The sequence below is a fragment of the Stegostoma tigrinum genome, chromosome 5, assembly GCF_030684315.1.
Source record: "Stegostoma tigrinum isolate sSteTig4 chromosome 5, sSteTig4.hap1, whole genome shotgun sequence".
Taxonomy (NCBI): Eukaryota; Metazoa; Chordata; class Chondrichthyes; order Orectolobiformes; family Stegostomatidae; genus Stegostoma; species Stegostoma tigrinum.
In genome coordinates, this window is record NC_081358.1 from 11,537,773 (window position 1) to 11,562,971 (window position 25,199).

Consider the following 25,199-nt stretch of genomic DNA (forward strand, 5'->3'; position numbering starts at 1 on the left):
TGTGTTTGTTTTTAAACATTACTGAAGATCAATAAAAGTTTAATGCCAGTATCAGGATGAGCAACCATTCTTAAAATTGGAAAAACGCGCTGCTGTCTTGATTTTGAATTAAGTTGCATGACGACTGTTGTCTTTTTCTCTGTACGCACGCTGCAATTCATATCTGTTTAAGTTTAAAAAACCAAATGGTGGGTCGGTAAAAGCATCTGGCCCGATTAGATGTTTGTGTCTTGAAATTTGCCGGCCTGCAGAAAAACAGCAGATAATCTACATGGAACGTATAGTTTTCCCAGGCTTTTGCAAACATTTTAGCTACATTAAGCCTTAACAATTCTTGCCCCAACTGAGGTTACCATGATGGCCTGCCTTTCTTAACATCTCCACTTGCCTGAGGCGTGGTGATCCTCAGGTGAAACCACCATCAGTCATCCCTGTCTAATGAGAGAGTAACACTATAGTCTTTTCAGACTATGGCAACTTTAATGATTATTAAGTCTTCATTGTCATGCTTATGATTGTCTACCTAGGAAATTCCATGTCACTGCTCATGGGCTCTGTGAATCCTTGCATGGCTGATGGGCCTGATCGTAGAGCCCCATCTCCAACTTGGCAGCTGGTGCCTGGAGGTGGAATTGGTCCTTTGCCTTGATATGATCATAGCTATTCCTTTCTCTGGTTCTTTTTCTATTCTTCCTCTCACCTTCGGTGTTCTTGAAGAATTATGTCCCTTCATACAGAAGTTTCCTCCAAGTCTGTATCTTCTGACTGAGGGTCTCCCATGCATTGGAGTGGAGAGGTTAGGAAAAAGAAGCCGTCAAGGTAACCTAAGCCAGACCAGAAATCGTTAAGGCTAATGTGGCTAAAATATGCGTTCTATGTAGATTAGCTTTTGTTCTTCTGCAGACTGGCAGATTGCAAGATACAAGTAACTAATGGGGCCAGACTCCTTTCTCAACACACCATTTGGTTTCTTAAACTTGAACAGACAAAGACCTGCTGCATGGGCGCAGACAAATAGACAACTATAGTCATGCAACCTGATACAAAATCAAGACAGCATTTCTTGAGGGAAGCCTTCGGGGAGTCTTTGAAATGCTTCTTGAGCCCTCCTCTCGATCACGTGTCTTCTTTGATCTGGGTGAAGAAGGTTTGCTTTGGTAGTCAGGACTCAGGCATCCCACACTTGTGGCCAGAGTTGGTTTTGGTTGATCATGGCATCAATACTGGTGCTATTAGCTGCTTCAAGGGCACTGATGTTAATACACCTGTCCTCCCAACTGATCTAGAGAATCCATCTCAAACACTGTTGATGATACTTCTCAATGGTCTTGAGGTGGTATCTGTACATAGTGCAAGTTTGGGAGCCATATTGAAGAGTAGAAGAAGATTTTCTTATACATAAGGATTTTGATATCAGCACAGATGTCACGGTCATCAAAGGCTCACATCCTTTGGCATCCAAAGATGGCATTCCCACATTGGGGAAGTGATGTTGAATCCCTCGATCAATATCAGTCCTGGATAAAGGGTGGCTTCCCTGGTAAGAGAAATATTCTACATTTGGGAGCATTTCTCTGTTTATCTTAACGGAGTGATGGGACTGAACTTTACCAGGATGGATTGGTAAGACATTCGAGTCTTCTTGAAGTTGAGGCTAAGAACAATTCTTCAGAATGCTTCTGCAGCGACACTAGGAAAGCCTTGAACATTTTGTTTTGAGAGAAGTGGGGATGAAATTTCCATCTGCGTACTGACACTCCACAAGTGAGGTTGTTGTCATTTTCTCTCTGGATTTCAGCCAGTTGAGATTGAAAAGTTTTATGTCCACCCTGAAGACAATGGCCATATCACTGGAAAGTTTGTTCTTGACAAGATGAAGTACGGTATCAATGAAGATGGAGAAAATGTTGGGGTCAGTGACACATCTTGCTTGATCCGTGTCTTGACCTTATAGATTTTGACATATTGCAGTCAATGAGGACCCTCACTGACATCTTGCTACGGATGAGATGGAGGATGTCGATGGATTTTGCTGGATGGCCAAACTTTGAGAATGTTGTTGACCCGACCAAACCCCCTCAAAATATATTAAGAAGATAGACAAGACCCCAACATTGTCTTATTTTTTAAGGCAACTGTAAGGCGTTGCATTCCGGATACAGTCCCATTGGCCAGACTACGAGGCTTGAAGCAAAGCATACTTTATTCATACACTATAGTTAAAATGCCAATGAAGGGAAGAAGAATTAGAAGAGCTTAACTCTGCTGGAAAACTTGACAGAATAGTAGATATTTAACTACTAAACAGCAACTGTGCCAATATTGTAACTTCCCATAAACAAGCACTTGGCAAAGGCAAATTGAGTAAAATAGATTTTGCTTCATACGCAATTCTAGCTGTAACAGAAAGAGGAATAATAGCTTCCACACCCAGCTTCAAGAGCCCACCAACTGCTAGAAGCTAAAACTAAAATCCTGGTTCTGTGGGAGCTTGACCCCACCCATTCTGGCTCCTTCCATCATTCTGACTTTAAAAAGAAACCCCAAGGCCGCACAAGCAGTTTACATGATTGCCTGGGAACGGGCTGCTCAATATCTCTCTGTCCCAACCTTTCTTCACTTAAAAAAAAGGGCAAAATAAACCTCTTGCAGCCACAGTATTGTCTCAACAATGTCTTCTATAGCACTTCCCAATTGACTGAGGTAAAAGCCTTGGTTAGTTCAACAAAGACCATGTAAAGTGGGTGCTGTTATTCCTGGCATTTCTATTGAAGTTGTTGAGCAGTGAAAATCATGTCCATAATCCCACATTTGGCTGGAAACCCTTCTAGCTTTCTTGATGGACTTCCTCAGAGACTGGGAGAAGGTGCCTAGTGAGAATTCGTGGTGTGATCTTCCCAGCAATGGAGAGTGGGGAGATCCCCTGGTAATTCTCATAGTCCACCTTGCCTCCTTTCTTGAAGACAGTGGTAATGGCAGCTGCCCTGAGATCAACAGGGATTTCTTCTTTATTCCAAATTTTCAGGGACTGCTGATGGAGATCTGCTCTGTTCTACTCCTCTAAATTTGAAAATCTCAGCTGGAATTGTGTCTACACCTGTGACCTTTCCATTCTTCATGTGTCTAATGGAAGCTTCAATTTCTGCCACATGGTGGGAGTGCGAGATTATCTTTACTGGCAAGTTGGGGGGTTTCCTCAAAGACATCTGCATCGATGATTATGTCATGGTTTAGGACTTCTTTGAAATGTCCTCTCCAAAGTCTTAACTTTAATGGAGTGGGGAAAATCTGAAAAGAGCTGAAGACAGCCATCACCTCATGCTGGGAAGAAACCATCAGCTACAAGACCAGGAAACACCAAGACTAGTTCAATGAGAATAACTTACATTATCCAAGATGTCATTGACAAGAAGAGAAACGTGCTCCATGCCTAGCAAAAGATATCACCAATGAGACAAAGAGGAGAACTGATCAAACAACAAAGGCAGCGTTACAAAGAAGAACTAGGGAGATCAATAACCAATGCTAGATGGAGAAAGCAAATGAGTTGCAACTCCTTGCACACAGTTATGACATCTGTAGTTTCTTCAGTGCCACCAAGGTAGTATGCAGACTCAACAATCTTGACTTCAAGCTGGTGTGGGGTAAGGAGGGAACTGTTTTGAGAGACATTTGAATGTTAACTGTATGTGGCTTGTCATGAGCCTTTTGATCAATGCAGGACCAGTCATTTGTGTGGAAGTTGTAAACACATTGACTGTTCCAGAAAGCTCTGCACATAAGAGTTATTGCTTAAATTTGTGTCAGTTGGTCCCAAACTCCCTAAGTATGCTGGAAGTCAATAAAAATGATGACTGCATGTAGCCAACAAAATGTTGTACTCCGACACAAAATTGAGGAAGCCCACAGGAAACCGTGTATCATTTCACCTGAAGCATGGGTGCCTGTGATTTCTCAACCTGTACAGCCAGTGGGCTAGCGCTTCACCTGCTTTGTAGGTGTGGCAAACTTAGACTTGGGTTTTGTAGAAGGTAGCCTGCACTGCCTCATTGTAACGCATGGCCAGAACTGTTGCTAATGATTTTGTGTCCCTGTAGTGGTTTTAGATTCAATAGCAAACTTGTATTTTACGTAAGAAAGGTCAATATCATTTCTTTGTTTACAGGGTGATCAAGGACAAATTGGGTTGCCAGGTCTTCAGGGAGCAAAGGTAAATTTTAAATGTTGAAATGTCACATTGATTGCCCATCCCTATTTACCCAGAGAGCAATTGTTGGGTTGCTGGCTCTGCCAACTTGTATTAAAGGCCAATCATATAAGGTGAAATTGAGTCACATGTAGATGAGACCATTTGGGATAAGGGACTTTCATGAATGTTGCCACAACACAAATTATAGGATTTATTGAATTCAGTGCCACAGTTTGCCACGATGAAATTCACATTCATGATGACAGGGCTTTTAGTGCAGTAACAAATCCACCATACCACTCCTGGTGATAAACAAAAAAAATTTCTTTGTATGAATACAATCTCATAGAAAATGCTCTCCAAACAGGCCCAACTGTGGATCATCATGTACTGGGGAGTCTCGTCTTTGTCTGTGTTTGGTCCCCTTGTTCACATGTAGAGGTAATAGCCTAGGCTCCATAGTAGTACACTGACTTCTGAATCAGAAGCTCGAACCTGGAAGCTACTGCTCTTTGACAATGAGCAAAGGAAGTATTCAGGCCAATATTTATTTTTCTACTAAACTCACTGAAACAGCTTATCTGGTTACTATGTCATTGCTGATTTTGCGATATTGCTGATTTTGCGATATTGCTTCATGCAAATTGGCTGCCCTGTTTTCTTACCCTATACCAGCTACTACATTTAAAAACTGCTTCATAGGCAGGAAAATGCTTTGAGATGACCCTGTGGCCGTGGAAATGCTTTGTAAATGAAAACGGTTCCTGTCATTATCTCAATTTTAATTTTTTTTTGCTTTAATTGTTTTTTTGCTTTACTCTTTTTACTTTTCTTCTGAAAACTAGTTGGCCATTATTCATATCTGGAGATGTGCAGTACACTCAATAAGATCATAGGATCTAAAATGAAAGAAGAAAGTCTGACTGGATTAGGTCCAAAACACATAAGGAAAAGAGGATTTAGTATCACCTTCTTAGTCTTTCTTCAAAGATTATTTGATCAAAAAGAAAACAGTTTCCAAGGAAACCTGAAGTGAACTGCTACAAATTGAAAATCTCATCTTTTTTTCTCATGAGCATAACAGTTTGATTCTTCAAAAGTTGCTGAGAGAAAATACATTGTATGAGTGATTGAATACACTATCCACCTCCTCCTGAATTAATTGTATTGAAGGAGTGAATTTTTAGATGAAGCAAATTGACAGGAATAAAGAGCACATCATCCCATAAGATGCACAATACTGTTCTTTTGCAGGGAGATGTTGGAGATAATGGATTGCCAGGGCCTCCAGGACCCCCAGGTCAGCCGGGAAAGCCAGGACCCCAAGGTCCACCTGGCCTTCCAGGACCTCCTGGGCCACCCATCAGCGGCGGATATAACTTTGGATTTGAGGTAATTCATTATGTTGCGAATGTTGAGTTTCTAATGTTGATGGGCTGGTGACTAATTCAAAAAAATTTATTGATATTCAAATTGACTAAATTGACTAATTCAAGGTCAACTCTGGAAAACATATGGAAATGGCTAAAGCTTAGAAAGGAAAGAATAGTTATTGGATAAATTACAAGCATGGTGTTTGTGTGTGTGGAAAAACTACAAGAGATATTGTTAGTTTTAGAGTTGCCCCCACTGCTGTTTCTGACTGACACAATGAGGTGGATTGAGAAATTTGATACCAGATAGTTGGATTTCCAGTTGATATGAGACAGTGCTGGCCTGTGGGTGGACTCAGAGGCGATAGCTCCTAAAAGGTGTGCCATCAGAAAAATGGCAGCGGAAATGTATGGCAGACAAATATAAAATATTGTATTCACAAACAGCAAATAAACCAGAGCTCAGTTGGATTTGGCCGGGTGCCAGAATCCCTGCCTTTCACTACCCAACAGGAAAGTCAGAGACAAGCTTTATCCATGCTCCAGTGGCTTATCCCTCAGGAATTTAACACCTGAAGGGGCATCAGTTTCTCTGAGCTGAGACCTGTTTGCCTTTTCTGAACAGGAAATCTCGCCTCTGGGAACTGTGGGTAGTCAAATGACAGGCGGCTGTCCAGTCATGGCAGTGTTACTGGGAATGGTAAGTTCTGTGCCATGCTGGAACAGTACCCACTTCCTGATGCTGAGGAACTGGGGTGTGAGCTAACTAAGGGACAATGTCTTGCATCAAGACAATATAGACAGAGCAGAGCCAGGGTAGATGGGTGAAGGGGAGGGTGAAACCAAGGTAGGGGAGACTTGTAGTGGGGTTGGTGGTGTGTGCTGATGTTGGGATGGGGGAGGGGGCGGGAGGGGTGGATTCCCAGGACCAAATGAGAAGCACCTCCACCTATGTGCACCACCATCTCGCACAAAACTGTCAGGTAGGACTTTCTTGTTGCTGCTTAAATCTCAGCAGCAGTGGGAAGAGGTCCTTAACTGGTCATTAGTTGGTGGTTTAATGACCTCTGTTGGCCCACAGGCAAGAGGGACACTTGTGATCCTCTTCTCTTTCCACCAGTACCACGGGTAAAATTGCAATGGACCAGTAGGCTGTTGGTAGGCAAGTTGCCTACAGTGTTTTACAGCACCACCCCCCCTTTTTTAAATGACTATGGATGAAAATGAATGAGCTTTAGGAGCCTGTAAGGAGACTCAGCTCTCAATGTGTCCAACTAAAAAGCAGCAAAAAATCAACAAAGCCACGAGGATGTTGAACTGCATAGTCAGAGAAAGTGGTGGCCATATTGTACAGTGCTCCGATAAAACTGCTGGACAGCTGTGTGCTACTGTGGTCGCAAACAAAAGAGAAATATTCAAGCGTAGTTCTGAAGGCTGACCAAGAGAATCCTCAGAAAAAGTTGTATTCCTCTCTTATCCCTCTGACAGAGTCAACATTCCTTTAATCTCAATACTGCACTTGGCAGCAAAGACCTTATCAGGGCCTCATTTTACTTTCGCCAACAAACTATAACAGTTCCCTCCAGTGCTGAAAAGTGATACATTGCCCATCAGCCATTTGGTTGATATTGATGCTCAGAATTTAGTTTAAGTTTGTTGCATTTTCTTTCCTGGTGTAAAAGTGCAATGTCATGCCATCTGCACACACTGTATAAGCTCTCCTCCAACTCTCCCAACTAAAACTGCAGGAAAAGGGTTTCTGTTTGAGACTGATGTTCCTGTTTGGTTGTAACAGTGACATATGCAGGAACAGGGCGGCCAGCCTTCCAAATTGTGTTATCTGGGCAGGCAGCCGAGCTTTTGGAGTTGAGGAGACCTTACTGAAGTGAACCATGACAGCCCGCTTGGTTGAAGAAAAAAAAATTACTCGGAGAGGCTTAATGTTTAAAAAAAACGTCTGTTTGCCTAAAGCAATCATTTTTCCTCGCAAATTAATTTCAGTGGCAAATTATTATTTAAATATTAAGCTTCAATCTGTTTCCTTAAAGCTAGCAATGCTGACTGCAGTTACAGTATAAATGACACTATTGTATCTTTTATGTCTTATTATAACAGCAGTCCACCTTGAGAAGACATATTGGTGTCATATTCTGTAGGAAATTCTGGAAGTGATGCTGAATAAGGAGGCAATAGATGAGCTCCCTTTTCTCCTGTTTCCTCCTCTTGCACACTTTCAGTGCATCAGCCTAGTCTCTGAAGCTTAGCTTGGTAAAACTTAGATTTCCATTGAAGAATAAAATCAAAATGTGCAAGGGAAACTGTCCAAATGCTGGGAGGCTGCACATCAAATCATGGAATGTTTGCTGCACGATTTATGATCAATAATCTAATCAAATTAGAACAAAAAAAAAGCTAGTATTGCCTCAATAGTACCATATGATGTAATTGTGAGCCAGGCTTAGTAAAAGTTCAAGGATGAATCTACCGCTCTGCTGTATGAACAGGAGTTTTGGAAACTCAGGTCCTGATGTTTGTTCCCAGGTCAGGTGCACAGAGACACAGGAATTCCCAGCTTTGTGAACCTGATCTTTAGAAGTGGATGCACACCTGTCAGGTTTTCAGTCTGTAGTGTAGATTGCATCCCAGAAGATTGAGGAGGCTGCTTGGGCTCGGGAGAAAGCTAGGGAGAAAGCCTGCCTTAGGAACCTGCTCTTGTTATAATATTTAAACATAAAGACTAAAGTGTAAATGATCGATAAATGCTTAACTACATCACCTCCTCCATGCCATCCATACCAGCTCATGCCTCCCACTCACTTATCATAGCCCCTCATACCCCTCAAACTACACTCTATAAAACAGATGGATCCTCCATGCCAATGTGTGCCCCTCATACCCTTTTTTTCATCCCTATACCAAACTAATAACACATGCTCTTACGTAAATTTCAAACAAAATACCATATTTGGTGTCTCTTCTAGACTTCACTTTTTAAAAAAATATACTCATTTATAAATCCACTAAGTGGGTTTACATTCCTTCAAATAAATAAAGCTTTATACCAATAAACATTTAATTCAAGTGTATAATCCCTCATAACAGTGAATACTGGAAATCATAGTCCCACATCAAAGAATCTATAACCCCTTGTAGCTGGCAGGCATTATATTGTGATAATGGATGCTTGTGAAATCAGTCATGCAGCATCAATTCATTAACGGAAAACCATCAACTCAAATAGAGAGAGAGAGAAGTAGCAAGTAATCTTATTTCTAATGTTTAAGTATTTTTCTCCACGATTTAAAGGGCAGGAGTTTCAAATGCCTTGCAAGCTTGACAGCTCTCCTTCTTGCCATTTTTAACAATTAATTTTCACATCTGTTGACATTTCCAATGAGATTGACATAATTGAGTGTACTTCTCAGTCACATTTAGAGCTACTTTCACGGTTTCCAAACGATACCTGAACTCCATCAAAGATGCCCCAGGACGTATCCAAGCAAATGCAAAACTTAAGGCTGGTTTTTACCAGGCCTGCTCTGCAAATGTCAGGTTTTATACTTCAAGGCCCATTAAATCTCAATTCAGTGGAGGCAGCTAATGACCTCATTAGGCAGAAATTGTGGTAAAATGCGCATAGTCCAGTCTAACCCTCTTCCTGCCAAGGTGAAAATGGATATGTTGTTTTCAGGGGTGAAACTTGTGCTTTTTTGGGCTACTCCAGCACTTTTACCCTGCTGAGAGGCTCTTCATTGTGGTGAAAATCCAGGCCTTGTGATTAAGAACAGAAAAACAAACAGGATTCGATGTGCCTGAAAACCCAGATTTCTATGCCGTAACTCTGTGATTTGCCATTAATAGTTAAATTCAGTTAATGTTAACAGACATTAAATGTTAAAGTTAATTAATGCAGTTAATTAACAGATGGTAAGATTAACCGATATCTGTATTTTATGAATACCAGCTGTTGGTTAAATGCACATAGCCAGACAAAAGTAAGCCTATTTGACACTAAGCAGCTGTTTGCTTATGCAGGATCTCACATGTTACACGATTTGACATTCCACTGGGAAAATCCACAGAGCTCCTTCTGCCTTGCTGTCATTAACAAACAAGAAGTACAACAGGCCCCTGTCACTGCATGTCAATGAAGTCTCCCTTCTAACAGGATTGGAGCAACAGTGAGGAATTTGAAGTGCTTTGTTGGGATGAAACTGTTCTTGAGCAATTGTACAAAGTCAGGAAATAGTGACTGCCTGATCTGTATTCCGTCTGATTTATTTTTCAACAGTGAATTCAATAACTGTGCGTTTTCTTGTGAATGAGGTCTTCAGATTATAGATTCATAACTCAATAAATTCTATCAATTATTTTTGCCCCACATATTGTTACCCTCTCCTACACCTAAACATAGTTTCCATTTGTACAAAATGTCTGATGGGCTGGGACAAGAGTTAAAGATCAACTAAAAGTTAATGAAGGGGGACCAGGATTTTACCTTTTTCCTTCCATGTGTTGGAGAGGTGTCTTTAAGAGCAAGATGCCCTTGATCCTTCCAATGGGAAACCAGCCAAATCAAATACAACTCAGGTACTTGCGTAATGATCTGAAGTGCTTCTGATCCCAAGCCAGTGATTCTCCCCCTCCCCTTAATGTGCTGGCCATTTTCATGCCCACAGTGTAAAGTATGACCTCGTCTAAGGCCCAGGCTCCTGGCTAAGCAAAAGGGCTGGAGACAAAGAACAGCAGCAATGTTTTATGGTTTCTAAGGGTCAGGGATTGGCATGGTGAGGGCAAAGGCCTTGGATGTTCAGAGGCAAGGCCCGAGGTTAACTTTCTGCAGTCATGCCCTGTTTTCCTCTATGCCTCCAAGTGTGGGAGCAACCCTGATTCTCAAACACCCTCTTTCCTCCAAGTTGGCTGACAGGCTACCCCTGCTGTAACGGTTGAGAAGACTTTGGCCCAGTTGAAGCTCTCAGGTGGTTGTTAAAGAGTCATAGAAATGTACAGCACGGGAACAGCCCCTTCGGTCCAACTCATCCGTGCTGATCAGATATCCTAAATGAATTTAGTCCCATTTTCCTGCATTTGGCCCATGTCCCTCTATACCCGTCCAGATGCCTTTTAAATGTTGTAATTGTATCAGCCTCCACCACACCTTCTGGCAGCTCATTCCACATGTGCACCACCCCCTGTGTGAAAATGTTGCCCTTTAGGTCCCTCTCACCTTAAACTAATCCCTCTAGTTTTGGACACTTCTACCCTGGGAAAGACCAAAGTTATTCACCATATCCATGCCCCTTATGATTTTATAAACCCCTGTAAGGTCACCCCCTTCAGTCTCCGAAAGTGAGGTATTCTCGCTGGATTAAATAAAATTGGTATTGAAGCTGAAAATCAGACCGTGAAAGTATTCTTATGAATAATTTATTTGCAGCATTTGTTATATGACAACAGATTTCAATGAATAATTCACCCACACACTTTCTTTCACGCTATATTTTAGTTAGGTTTAATGCTTTAAATATGAATTTCAGCACCTAGGTTCACATAGTATCATGATACTCAAATACTTTGACCTAAAATATTTCAGTTCTCAATGAGTTTAATTTGCATTACTTGGATTGATTTTAATTAAATTCACAATTGTTAGCGCATGATTTCTACCAATCAATCTCTACTACTTGAGTGTCACACTCAAAATACCAGAGACTAAAATCCATGTCTGCTCTTAAGACCTCAATGTTTGTCAATACTTTGTATCAGAAAATATCTGTCGTATCAGTCCACATGGGAGGAATCTCCCCACCTCTTGAACAACTTGGGCATTGCTGAGAAAGCTGGCATCCTGCGCTGAGGTTAACACGAGGGAGATTCTCAACTCGAGAGTGAGATGTCCTCCTTTACAACCAAGCAAGACGAGAATCTTGCCACTGATTGGCGAGAAGCCTGTTTTCATTTGTTGGTACGCTTTAACATCACATCATTAGTTATTCTCACCTCATTAATATGCATTTTCCCATTCCTTCACCCGCCAGGTAAAAACTAGACAGCAACAATTCCCGACATGAAAGTCAGAGAGGTTATCTGGCAACTCCAGCTCGCCACTTGCCCCTCCAGCCCTCCATCTTGGACACCAGTCACCAAGTCTCAGGGCACACTCTGTTGGAAGCATCTAAACCTGCATGCACAGATGTTGGCACATTACCTTGACCAGCCTCACTGCACTCTCACGGCATTTCCAAACCACTTACTGTAAGGATCCACACTTCCATGTTGGAGCACACCAGTTCATGCATCAGATCAGGCTGAATCTTGGGGCTCCCCATTGTTCTCTTTGCGCTCACTCACTCTGTTTTCTGAAGAAGGGTCTAGGCCTGAAACATCAGCTTTCCTGCTCCTCTGACGCTGCTTGGCCTGCAGTGTTCATCCAGCTCCACACCTTGTTACCTCACTCTGTACCTACTGGGACGCTGAAATCATCCCTGTCATGCCATTTGCTGCATTTGCCTTTCTGCACTGTGCCCCATCAGTCAGAGATTAAAGGCTCAGAGTATGGCTGGTAGGCTGTTTAGTACAGCACCTCAAAGCCAGTCAGCAGTGATCATTCAAAGGGATGGACAAGTTCCTTGCTACGTCAATCTCACAGCAGCCTCTGCAATAAAACAGAGCATGTGCAGCTGCCAAACAGCCGTGTCTCCAAGTCTCAGCAGATTAATCCTCAGTAGAGTTTTCAGTCAAAGTTCTTGTCTGCTACCAACCCAGGCTTGGAGATGGTCAGTGAGCGCACCCAGAGCAGACAGGGTAAGAGAGTGTGTATCTCTACAGCACAGGGTGGGGGCATAGGCAGTCGTTAGTCCTGCAGGTCCAAGGAGTTGCACCGAGTTAGTCGGAGAGCAGCACCAAGATCAGTCAGGAGCCCAGCTGTCCATTGTTCAGGGCTGTTCATCTGAGTTGGTCAGCTTGATGGGCGTTGTAAGCCCTGAGACTCAGCTCAATGAAAGTCAAGGGGATTTTATCTGGAGGCACCATTGTGGTATGGAAGTAGAGGAAAACACTTCTTGGGATTGGGCAGAATGCTGGGATGGAAAGGGGGATTTCTTGGCTTATAAATTGCGGAGCTGATAATGCATTACCAGTACCCGCTACCCTGGCCTCAGCAGGGATGCAGAGAGACCAGATAGTTTGCATGTCAAACTTGTAGGGCCAGGGCTCAGGGGTAAGGCTAAGAGATGAAGTTATTATTCCAAGAGGAATGAGGAAATGTATGGAATGGGCTCAACAGGGAGAATATTTCTTTCCCCAAAGTGGGTTTTTATGGTCACAGATGACAGTCTCACACTTATAGCCCAGATTTATTAACTGAATTCAAACAGTGTGATGCCCATGTGCTCAGAGCATTTCTCCAAATTATTATCATTAAAATCATTAAAAGTTCAGGCCTCTGGATTATAAAGCCAGTGACATTACCATTAAAGCAGCATGGATGGTTAATGTTAGTTAAAGCATGGCTAAGTTATAGTATCAGCATTGCATAGTGTAGACAGGGCCCTAGAATTCCATTTCATAGGTCCGAAACCCCCAGTCAAAGGGTAGCTAGATGCCATCTTCCCTTTGACAAGTCCTGCCAGGTTTGATTTGAGATTGGCCAAAGGTGCCAGAAAAGTTTGCTAACCAACCCCCAGACCACAGACATTTTGTTTTCATGTAGAGAGAGAATTAAAGAAAAGCTACTCAAGATCAATTTGCCTTCTGACCTTGATAAAGGGCAACCAGCAGAAAGAAATCTTAATGAGAAAAGAGATTGTTAAAAAAATGCTCTTCGTGCTCAAGGCCCAATCTCTTCTCAGTGTAGTGACATTTCTCAAGTTTTTCTAAAAGTTTCTAATCAAAACATTGTTTTATTGATTTCAACCCAAAGGAAAATTTATTTTGTGTCAGATAATTACTTCATCAAAAGCTTTCAGTCAATCTAATTTCAATATCAGTATGTAGTAAAATGTGCATTATTTACAATGCTCTCCATGACTACCATGTAAACAGAGGTAACAGTTGAATGGAAATGATGTCTGCATACTGGTGAAATTTACCTTTTAATGAAGTGAATAATGTGCACAATGTGATACAATATGATTGTTAATGTGGGGCGTGTCCATGTGAAAATAGAACATAGAACATAGAACAGTACAGCACAGAACAGGCCCTTCAGCCCACAATGTTGTGCCGACCATTGATCCTCATGCATGCACCCTCAAATTTCTGTGACCATATGCATGTCCAGCAGTCTCTTAAATGTCCTCAATGACCTTGCTTCCACAACTGCTGCTGGCAACGCATTCCATGCTCTCACAACTCTCTGTGTAAAGAACCCGCCTCTGACATCCCCTCTATACTTTCCTCCAACCAGCTTAAAACTATGACCCCTCGTGTTAGCCTTTTCTGCCCTGGGAAATAGTCTCTGGCTATCAACTCTATCTATGCCTCTCATTATCTTGTATACCTCAATTAGGTCCCCTCTCCTACTCCTTTTCTCCAATGAAAAGAGTCCGAGCTCAGTCAACCTCTCTTCACAAGATAAGCCCTCCAGTCCAGGCAGCATCCTGGTAAACCTCCTCTGAACCGTCTCCAAAGCATCCACATCTTTCCTATAATAGGGCGACCAGAACTGGACGCAGTATTCCAAGTGTATTCCAAAATAGTAGAAGTGGAAGCTGTTGAGGGTAGCAACTGTTGGGATGGTTTCACTTGGGTAGGCAGTATAGCTGACATTGGAACAAACCTGATATAATTTCTGCTTCAAATGAAAAAGCTTCGAGAGTTGCATCCATATTCTAGCACGCACCAGGGAGCGGCCTGTATCCTATTCAATGTCGTGGTACTCTGTACAAAGTTGAACAGATTTGGTTTCTCATCACTAAAGTGCACAGAAAAATTTGCGCTCGGCATTTTAAAATTGCATGCTCATTTTTTAAATTGATTATTTCTTTATAATCAGTTATATTTTAAATTGTTCAATTTTTCTTTCTATCCCAACAGGATATGGAAAGTTCTGGAGCTTTTGGACTACCTGGAATACCAGGAAAACCTGGACCCCCAGGACTGCCAGGAATCCCAGTAAGAATATTAATTATGTCCATGACTTATTAAGAAAACTGATTTTAGTATCATAAACTCGGGAGCAGTGGATTTAAGGAAATAACTGTTTGGTTGCCTACACTTACTTCAGTGAAAAAATGCATGGGCCTTTTATTTCGGTGAAATTTCTGTCCCTTTGCAGTGGGCAAAATCAGCAAACTAGCATTCATAAGTTAATAATGCATCAGCAAATTTGAAGGTTGCCATTGATAAGAAAGTAAGATGGACCAGACATATAAATACTGCGCCATACCAATACAAATACTGTGGTGACAAGACCAAGTCAGAAGCTTTGAAGCTGGATGAACACATTAGGCCAAGCAGCATCTCAGGAGCACAAAAGCTGACATTTCGGGCCTAGAGATGAAGGGTTTGTGATGAAGGGTCTAGGCCCGAAACGTCAGCTTTTGTGCTCCTGAGATGCTGCTTGGCCTGCTGTGTTCATCCAGCTTCACACTTTCTTATCTTGGATTCTCCAGCATCTGCAGTTCCCATTACCTCTGATCTCAAGTCAGAAGCTGGTGGTACTACAGCATGTAACTCATCTCCTGACTGCTCAGAGTCACTTATCTACACAATATACAAGCCAGGAGTGTGATGCAAGGCTCTGCAGTTGCCTGGATGGGTTTGGCTCTAAACGCACTCAAGAAACTTGATATCACCCAGAACGAGGTCGGCTGCTTGATTGGCACCCCATCCACTGCCTTGAACATTCACTCCCTCAAACACTGACACACAGTGGTGGCAAAGCATGCAATTACAAAATGCACTGACATGAAGTACCAAGTGTCCTTTGACAGCACCTTCCAAATCTGTGACTTCTACCACCTTGAAGGAGAACAGCAGCAGATACCTGAAAAAAGCCGCAACCTGTAAGTTTGTGCCCAAGCCACACACCATCTTGGAACTATATCACCATTCCTTTCCTGTTGCTGAGTTAACGTCCTGAAATTCTTTTCCTGACAGCACTGTGGGTGTATCTATGGATTATACTGGTTCAAAGGAAGTTTGCTCACCACCACCATCATATCAAGGCCTACGAGAGATAAATAACATTTGTCACAAGTGATGCCCACATTCCATGAAAGAATAAAAATAAATAAATTGGGCTTGTTCCTCCAATTAGTTCAAAACCAGAGTGAAATAATTAATTGATTTTAACTTGCAAAAAATCCACTCACTTGCACTGTTGAAATCAGGCTGATACAATCTTAAAATTGCTCAGATATATGTATATGTAGATTAAGAGAGTTAGGTGTTAAATTCCTTTTAACACCCAACAGATGATGAGTTTGTCATTAGTATCTTGTCATTAGTCTGTAACTGACTGTTTGAAACTCATGTAAAATCAGTATTGGTAGAACATCAAAGGTTGGAATCGTAACGTTGAGGAACCCCAGCAGTCACGACTTTAAATCTCATTGAACCAAGTTGTGGATCTGAATGTAATAAATCTGGTCAATTATGGACTGGCACCAGAGAAAATGACCCTGAATGCTGCCACATTGTCAAACAGTTTCTATCAGGAGGCAAAATTAGTTTTAGATCATAGAACCCCTACAGTGTGGAATCAGGCCCTTCAGCCCAACAAGTCCACACCAACCCATATCCCCATAACCCACCTAATCTACACATCTCTGAATGCTATGAGCAATTTAGCATGGCAAATCCACCTAACCTGCACATTTTTAGACTGTGGGAGGAAACCCATGCCGACAGTACGCAAACTCTACACACACACAGTCACCTGAGGCTGGAATGAAACCCAGGTCCCTGATGCTGAGAGGCAGCAGTGCTAACCCCTGAGCCACCACGCCTTTGTCTTCAGGCAGCACTGGCAACACTCGTTACCCATTACAGTCAGTCGCATGATGTGGGCCAGTATTTTAGGAGTCGAAGGTTTCCTCTTGTAATTGCGTTTTTACAGTCACTATTCAGGAATCAACTCAAAAATACAATTGCACAACTTAAACTGATGGACTAAAAATTATGAACTTCGGATCTCATGATTGCTTGTCCAGTGCCATAGCCACTAGGTAGAAATAGACCTTCTGATTACATTGGGTCCTTCCTTGAAGAAAATGACTGACCTCTCCTAAACCATCGGCCAGGAAAGAGTGAATTAATCAAATGTGTGTAACGGATTGCAAGCAGAGACTCACGAAACAAGGCCCTTGAAAATTACAGAATTGCGCTTTGCTGTCATGCAGTGGAAAAGTTGTTGTAAGTCAGAAGACTGTTTTGCAGGCTATGTAGCTTCCTTGTGGCTGCAGGACTCAAATATTTGTTCAACAAGCTGACTTGCAGTCTCTTTGCTTGTAGGGTTTAAAGGGTGAACCTGGTTCTCCGGGCGAAAAAGTAAGTGCAACCTAATTAAGAGATCTTTTCAAACCCCATGTCTCTCTCGTTGCGGCCTTTTGAGCAGAAAAGGTTGGATCTGCTGGGGCGGGTGGTGGGGTGGGGCTGACGGCGTTCTCAGGTTTCCAAAATATCAATGAAGTGCGAAGTGACATTTGAAAATCGCAAAAGTTACTGTGAGGTAAAGTTTGAAGTGCAAGTGGATTACAGGTATACATTTATGGCATACACTTCCTCTGCACAAACTTTGCTGCTTGTTTTCAGAACTCTAGGTCCTTTTTTTGAATTGAACATTTCCCGTTCAATATTGCTATGGGAACCGTCACTATGTTACTGTACTCTCTGGTCATTATGTGGAACAAGTTTCTGAAGTCTCTGCTTCCATCTTGTATGTTTATAAAGAAGGTATTTCATCTGACTGTGGGCAAAAGCTTTAGCATTTGCACTGTCTTTGGCTATTAGTGGTACTTATTTGCCATTGCTGTGATTCCACTAGCCTCCCTGACGTTAACTTTAGCCTGTGGTTTAGGAGTTGTGCTGTAATGTCAAAGCCCAAACGCAATCTCCACACATGGACAGTGTCTTCTGCTACTGTCCATCTCTATATCTATCTGTCTCCCCAATCTGAACGTCTCGTAGGACCAAATTACTGCAGATGCTGGAATCTGTACTGAAAGCAACAAATGTTGCAGGTCACAGTGGATCAGGCAGCATCCGTGGATGGAGAGCAAGCCAATATTGCGTGTCGAGATGACTCTTCATCAGAGCTCGGCCTGCAAGTCTGGTTCATGGCTTCGTTATTTTAAGATTCCATTTTTCCAATGCTGCTATAGCTGATTTCACCCTTCCATAAGCCATTCAAAACCTTGCATTGCACCTTCTCAATGACACACTCCCATTCACCACCGTCCCCTTCAGTTTAGCATGTGCTGGAATGGCAAACTGACTGCACTGTTCTTGTTTTGCTGGCCTCAGCCGTCAGATCTGGGGACCTGCACACTTACTCTGTTCGACTAATACCAGGTTCTCCTTGGCTTCCTGCCTGTCTTCTAAACTGTTTATTCAGCTACTGTGCCCCTTGTCATGGCACCTGTACACCGCACCCCCCCTCCACAAACTTTCTCAAAGATCTTCTTTGCACATGCCTTTGAAATCACTTTGAGACCCCTGCCTACAAGTTTAAAGAGCAGCAGAAAGGGAGGCTGGAAACTCCGTTCCTCAATTCCAGCTAAAATTGTGTGTGGGATTAATGACTCCTGGCCATGCAAATGTGTGGTCAGATTGAGGATCCTTTCTGATCCTGCAGTGGTGTTCTCCAACTGATGTTTCCCCAGTTACACCTTCAGTTACTCACAGCCCTGGGTCTGCCTTCTGTGAAGAATGGGCCTGTGCTCAGCCAAATGGGGCTGGGATCAAATTCCTGCTTTACCGGGTTCTGCGTTGAAGAGGAGCGTCTCCCTGACGTGTTGTTCAAAAAAGCAAACCTATCCTTTGCTAATAATAGACAACAGTGAATATCTGGCAGAGCGTCTGCACACCTTAGAATGCTGAAATGCTATGGGACTGGGGAACGAGGTTGCTGGCCTGTTTCTGCTACTTTTTCCAGACCAAGAGAACTGCCATGGTATTTTCTTTTGAACTCTTGATAGCACAGAAGAATGACACGAGAAACTTAGCAGTTGCCATTATGGTGTATTTATGCTCATTCAGCTGCCACCGTTCAGTTTAATAAGAGCATGGAGATGCTTTATATAGTACAGGTACTATGAGGCAGAGTGACCTCTGAATTAGTTTGAATCATTGAAAAAGATTGTCGACAAATCTTCCCAATTTTTTTTTCACTGATTTATATCAACTGTGACCTCTCTCCCAGGAGAACCCATGGTTTTTAGGTGTGATGGGAAAGGCATTTTTGATGTGGAAGGAATCATAGTTGTGTTGGATAAGCTGGCTGCACCACTGAGTGTTTGCCTGTCCATCAGTATATGTACATCTGTGTAAAGCTGCCAAGTCCCAGTCATCTATCTCACCCACCCTTCAGCAGGCTGTCAAGCAGAAGCGAGAATTGATGTTCCTTTGATTTCCTTCTCTGCTGCTCAGAAGTGTATGTATTAAGGACACAGCCTTGAATAAGAAAATCAATATTAATGATGGAATCCTACCTGATATCTCATCTCATCCTGAGAAATCAAAACCATACCCGTGTCTGCGAGGTGAAAGTCAGGGGTCCGGTGGAATATTTTTCATTTGTTTTAATGGGTACAACTGTACCAACAGTCAGGAGGCTCAACACTATCCACATTAAGCAGTCTGCTTTGATGTAGTTTCTTTGGAGTAAAACACCACTGACAAAATAATACACTCTGAGCTGCTTCCATATATGTTAGCCCATGTAACACATACCACAACCACCAGGCTGTTGTTAAGATAGATATCTTGAAGGTTAATAACAACCCTAACTATGTACACAGTTATGATATCTCAGAATAACATATAATGTGCATTCTATGCTTACTTACATTACTGTATTATTAGATACAGTGCTGACTGGCTGACTGCCTGGAAATGTGGTGCAGGCAGATTCAATTGAGGCATTCGAGAGGGCACTGGATCATATTTAAATAAAAGTAACATGCAAAGGTATGGGGATAGCACAGAAGATTGGCACTAGATAACGATGCTCATTAAATGAACTAGTGCAAGCTGAAGGAACCAAGTGGTCTCTTCTGCCCCATAGATTTCATGGATTCATATAAAAACTATAAAAAAAATGAAACCATGAGTACTTAGGGTGATCAGAATAAATGCCCAAGTGTGTAGTCTGCTGTTGTTGAATTTATCGTACAATGCTGAGTTCTGTGAAGTGCCTAAGTGGAATTGAAGTGTTTTTCCTGTAACTTCTATTCAGCAGAGACAAGTCCGGCCTGAGGAAGCATTCCTCGTAAAACAACCTGCTCATTCTAGGTATTAATGCAGCAAACCTTCCCTGAACTATCTCCAATACTTGTTTAATTAAGGAGACCAAAACTGTACACATGTACTCCAGATGTGTTTTCACAAATCCCCGATGTAATTGAACCATGTTATCTTTACTTTTACATTAAATCACTCCTATGATAAAAGATATTATTTCATTTGCTTTCTTATCTTGTTGATGTACTTGCACACTAAATTTTAGTAACTGTCACACCAGAACATCTGGATCCCTCAGAATCCCTGTACTTCAGAATTCTGCAGTCGTTCCTCATTTAGTAATACTTTGTTCTTTTATTCTTCCTTCCAAAATGAACAATCGAAAGTCCAAAAATGTGCAGGTATAGCTGTGGTAAAAACACCATGTGGGGTTATGGGAATGGAGCCGGGGGCTGGTTCTGGATAGGATGCTCTTTGGAAGGTCGGCGCTGAGACTATGGGCCAAATGGACTCTTTCTGCACTATAGGATTCTATGATTCTAAAAATTGTGTGATTTGTAGCTCAGGTTGATTCTCTGGATGTGAATTTGCTCACTGAGCTGGAAGGTTAGTTTTCAGACGTTTCGTCACCATTCTAGGTAACATCGTCAGTGAGCCTCCGACGAAGCGCTTATATGAACGACATAACATCAGCGCTTCATCGGAGGCTCACTGATGATGTTACCTAGAATGGTGACAAAACGTCTGAAAACTAACCTTCCAGCTCAGCGAGCAAACTCACATCCTGAATTGTGTGATTGTGAGATTAACAGACCAACTGACTGAATGCTTAAGGGAGAGTGAGATGGAGGACTTTTATCCTGGAGTGTTCACATGTCATGATGTCATTTAGGTGTCTTAGTGCCTTTAAGACCTGTGCAATAATAAATCATTTTCAATACAGATTCCATCCACCAACATTGTGACCTAACATTTTCATCCTATCCTGGTCGCTGCGAATTTCATCTACAATATGCATTGAGGCAGGTTGCTGTGATTTCCTTTAACAGCACCACCTAAACATCTCACATCCAACTCCTAGAAGGGCAAGAGTAACCATTGCATGGCAATTATCATTCAATCCCTACATGGCAGAAACGGGCCCTTCAGCCCAACAAGTCCATACTGCCCCTCTGAAGAGCATCCCACCCAGACCCATTCCGACGTCTAACGCACCTAACATAAATATCCCTAAACACTACAGGCAATTTAGCATGGCCAGTCCACCTAGCCTGCACATTTTTGGACTGTGGAAGGAAACCCGAGCACAGGGAGGAAATCCACGCAGACATGGGAAGAATGTGCAAACTCCACACAGACAGTTGCCCGAGGCTGGAATTGAGCCCGGGTCCCTGATGCTGTGAGGCTGCAGTGCTAACCACTGAGCCACCGTGCCGGCAGCAGGTCACCCTTCCTTTGTCGTTGTTAGATCAAAACCTTGGAAGTCCCTTGCAAACAAAACATGTTTGGAAAAGGGGGCCAGTCAGCACCTACTGAAGGGCAACTAGGAATGGGCAACAAATGCCAACTTTGCTGACAATTTCCATATCCTCAGAGTAACAGTTTAAAAAAAAAGTTGAGTCTTTGCATTTTAGATTTCCTTTCCAAGTACAGAATAAACTGGGCTCCCAGTGTAAAGTGACATTCCAATGGAATACGTATAAACCACAGGCAGAGATCCCACAACGTCTTGACAACTGCTCACTAGCAGCACTCAATCAAGGACTTTTTAACCTGCCTATGATTAATGTGGAGAAAAGTGCAGCCACTTGCCTTCCTCACAGGCTCTTACTTAGTGTGCAAGGAAGTTCCAGCAGGACCCGCTCTTCTCCCATTTAGTCAATTCAATAATATTCACTCTTCCTTTAAAAATTACTCCAAAGCAACAACAGGAGATAAAACCCAATGGCGTCTGACAACTGTATCTTATTTGTTTTTAAGGGACTTCCAGGTATCCAAGGCGAACCTGGACCCATTGGGCAAGCTGGATTACCAGGACCTGTGGTTAGTGGTTAATTACTTATTGATTTTATTGCCTGTATTTTTCCTATTTGTTTCAACACTGTCGCAGTCCATTGCGAAAATAGACAATGAAACAGCTGCGGCTGCACTGAGAAAGCAAATTCATTTGTTACTCCGTCTCTGAGTAATTGCCAGTGTCCTCATTTGCTCCTGAGATCCAGTGGGCTTGGGTTGACATTAGGACAGATCAGAACAATTCTGCAAGCGTTGATTGTTTGCTTATCTTTTTTACACGGATGATTAATGGAAAAGTATTGAAAGAAAGATTTGCATTTATGCGGTGCCTGCCATGTCCTCAGACTGCCTTAAAGCTGTCTGCAGCAAATGAAGTACATTGAAGTGTAGATATTGTTGTAATGTGGGAAATTCAGTGGCGAAATTACACACAGCAAAAGTCCACATGCAGCAAGGTGTAATGAATAGATAATACATTTATGTGATGTTAGTTAAGGTAACCTTGTGATCAGAGCAATTGGGAGAGTTCTGAGGAAAGGTCACCAGACCCGACATGTGAACTGATTTCTTTTCACAGATGCTGCCAGACCTGTTGAGCTTTTCCAGCAGTTTCTGTTTTTGTTAGGGAATGCTGTATCGTTTTTCTTTAAAATGGTAGCATGGAATATCTTACCAGAGAGGGTGAGCTCAGTTTAACTCAGTGCACTGGAGCGTAGGTATAGATTAACTCACTTAGCGCTCAAACCCACAAGCTGCTGACTCAGATGTCAGCGTATCAAGACATACAAAGGAACAATCCATAGAAACAAGATGACAAAGCATTCATGTCCCCGTGTAGTTCAAAAAGATGATTGGAACCTGCTTCGAGCAGAAGATTTGAATGGAGCTGTATTTGTAAGGTGTGTTCAGGAGGGTTTCCTAACGCAGTACGTTGACAGGCCGAGGAGGGGAGAGGCCATTCTAGACTTGGTGCTCGGAAACGAGCCGGGGCAGGTATCAGATCTTGTGGTGGGAGAGCATTTTGGTGATAGTGACCATAACTGCCTCACATTCTACATAGCTATGGAGAAGGAGAGGATTAGGCAAAATGGGAGGATATTTAATTGGGGAAGAGGAAACTATGACGCGATTAGACACGAGTTAGGAAGCATGGACTGGGAGCAGTTGTTCCATGGTAAGGGAACTATAGACGTGTGGAGACTGTTTAAGGAACAGTTGTTGCGAGTGATGAGTAAATATGTCCCTCTGAGACAGGCAAGAAGGGGTAAGATAAAGGAACCTCGGATGACGAGAGTGGTGGATCTTCTTGTGAAAAGGAAGAAGGTAGCTTACATAAGGTGGAGGAAGCTAGGGTCAAGTTCAGCTCTAGAGGATTACAGGCAGGCGAGGAAGGAGCTCAAAAAAGGTCTGAGGAGAGCCAGGAGGGGGCACGAGAAAGGCTCGGCAGGACGGATTAGGGAGAACAAGGCATTTTACACTTATGTGAGGAATAAGAGAATGGTCAAAGAAAGAGTAGGGCCGATCAGGGATAGCAAAGGGAACTTGTGTGTGGAGTCTGAGGAGGTAGGGGAAGCCCTAAATGAGTTTTTTGCTTCTGTCTTTACGAAAGAAACGAACTTTGTAGTGAATGAAACCTTTGAAGAGCAGGTGTGCATGCTGGAATGGATAGAGATAGAGGAAGCTGATGTGCTGAAAATTTTGTCAAACGTTAAGATTCACAAGTCGCCAGGCCCAGACCAGATTTGTCCTCGGCTGCTTTGGGAAGCGAGAAATGAAATTGCTTCGCCACTTGTGAAGATCTTTGCATCCTCGCTCTCCACTGGAGTCGTACCTGAGGACTGGAGAGAGGCAAATGTAATTCCTCTCTTCAAGAAAGGAAATAGGGAAATCCCCGGCAATTACAGACCAGTAAGTCTCACGTCTGTCGTCTGCAAGGTGTTAGAAAGGATTCTGAGGGATAGGATTTATGACCATCTGGAAGAGCATGGCTTGATCAAATACAGTCAACACGGCTTTGTGAGGGGTAGTTCATGCCTCACAAACCTTCTCGAGTTCTTTGAGGATGTGACTAGAAAAGTTGATGAGGGTCGAGCTGTGGATGTGGTGTATGTGGACTTCAGTAAGGCATTTGATAAGGTTCCCCATGGTAGGCTCATTCAGAAGGTCAGGAGGAATGGGATACAGGGGAACTTAGCTGCTTGGATACAGAATTGGCTGGCCTACAGAAGACAGCGAGTGGTAGTAGAAGGAAAATATTCTGCCTGGAAGTCAGTGGTGAGTGGAGTTCCACAGGGCTCTGTCCTTGGGCCTCTACTGTTTGTAATTTTTATTAATGACTTGGATGAGGGGATTGAAGGATGGGTCAGCAAGTTTGCAGACGACACGAAGGTTGGAGGTGTCGTTGACAGTATAGAGGGCTGTTGTAGGCTGCAGCGGGACATTGACAGGATGCAGAGATGGGCTGAGAGGTGGCAGATGGAGTTCAACCTGGATAAATGCGAGGTGATGCATTTTGGAAGGTCGAATTTGAAAGCTGAGTACAGGATTAAGGGTAGGATTCTTGGCAGCGTGGAGGAACAGAGGGATCTTGGTGTGCAGATACATAGATCCCTTAAAATGGCCACCCAAGTGGACAGGGTTGTTAAGAAAGCATATGGTGTTTTGGCTTTCATTAACAGGGGGATTGAGTTTAAGAGTCGTGAGATCTTGTTGCAGCTCTATAAAGCTTTGGTTGGACCGCACTTGGAATACTGTGTCCAGTTCTGGTCGCCGTAGTATAGGAAAGATGTGGATGCTTTGGAGATGGTTCAGAGGAGGTTTACCAGGATGCTGCCTGGACTGGAGGGCTTATCTTATGAAGAGAGGTTGACTGAGCTTGGTCTCTTTTCATTGGAGAAAAGGAGGAGGAGAGGGGACCTAATTGAGGTATACAAGATAATGAGAGGCATAGATAGAGTTGATAGCCGGAGACTATTTCCCAGGGCAGAAATGGCTAGCACGAGGGGTCATAGTTTTAAGCTGGTTGGTGGAAAGTATAGAGGGGATGTCAGAGGCGGGTTCTTTACGCAGAGAGTTGTGAGAGCATGGAATGCGTTGCCAGCAGCAGTTGTGGAAGCAAGGTCATTGGGATCATTTAAGAGACTGCTGGACATGTATATGGTCACAGAAATTTGAGGGTGCATGCATGAGGATCAATGTTCGGCACAACATTGTGG

At 42.8% G+C, this 25,199-nt stretch overlaps 1 protein-coding gene across 5 annotated transcripts in view; it reads left to right on the plus strand.

Moving 5' to 3' along the window:
• LOC125451525 (collagen alpha-1(XV) chain-like) overlaps positions 1–25,199 on the plus strand; it is a 243,159-nt gene that overhangs the window by 147,631 nt on the left and 70,329 nt on the right. For 4 of the 5 annotated variants that reach the window (XM_059645829.1, XM_048528708.2, XM_048528705.2 and 1 more), the window contains 5 exons: positions 4,166–4,210; positions 5,444–5,581; positions 14,599–14,676; positions 17,020–17,055; positions 21,949–22,011. In XM_059645829.1, coding sequence (XP_059501812.1) covers positions 4,166–4,210; positions 5,444–5,581; positions 14,599–14,676; positions 17,020–17,055; positions 21,949–22,011 — 360 coding nt within the window. The remainder of the gene's footprint in view (positions 1–4,165; positions 4,211–5,443; positions 5,582–14,598; positions 14,677–17,019; positions 17,056–21,948; positions 22,012–25,199) is intronic. The other variant, XM_048528706.2, reaches the window with a different exon arrangement.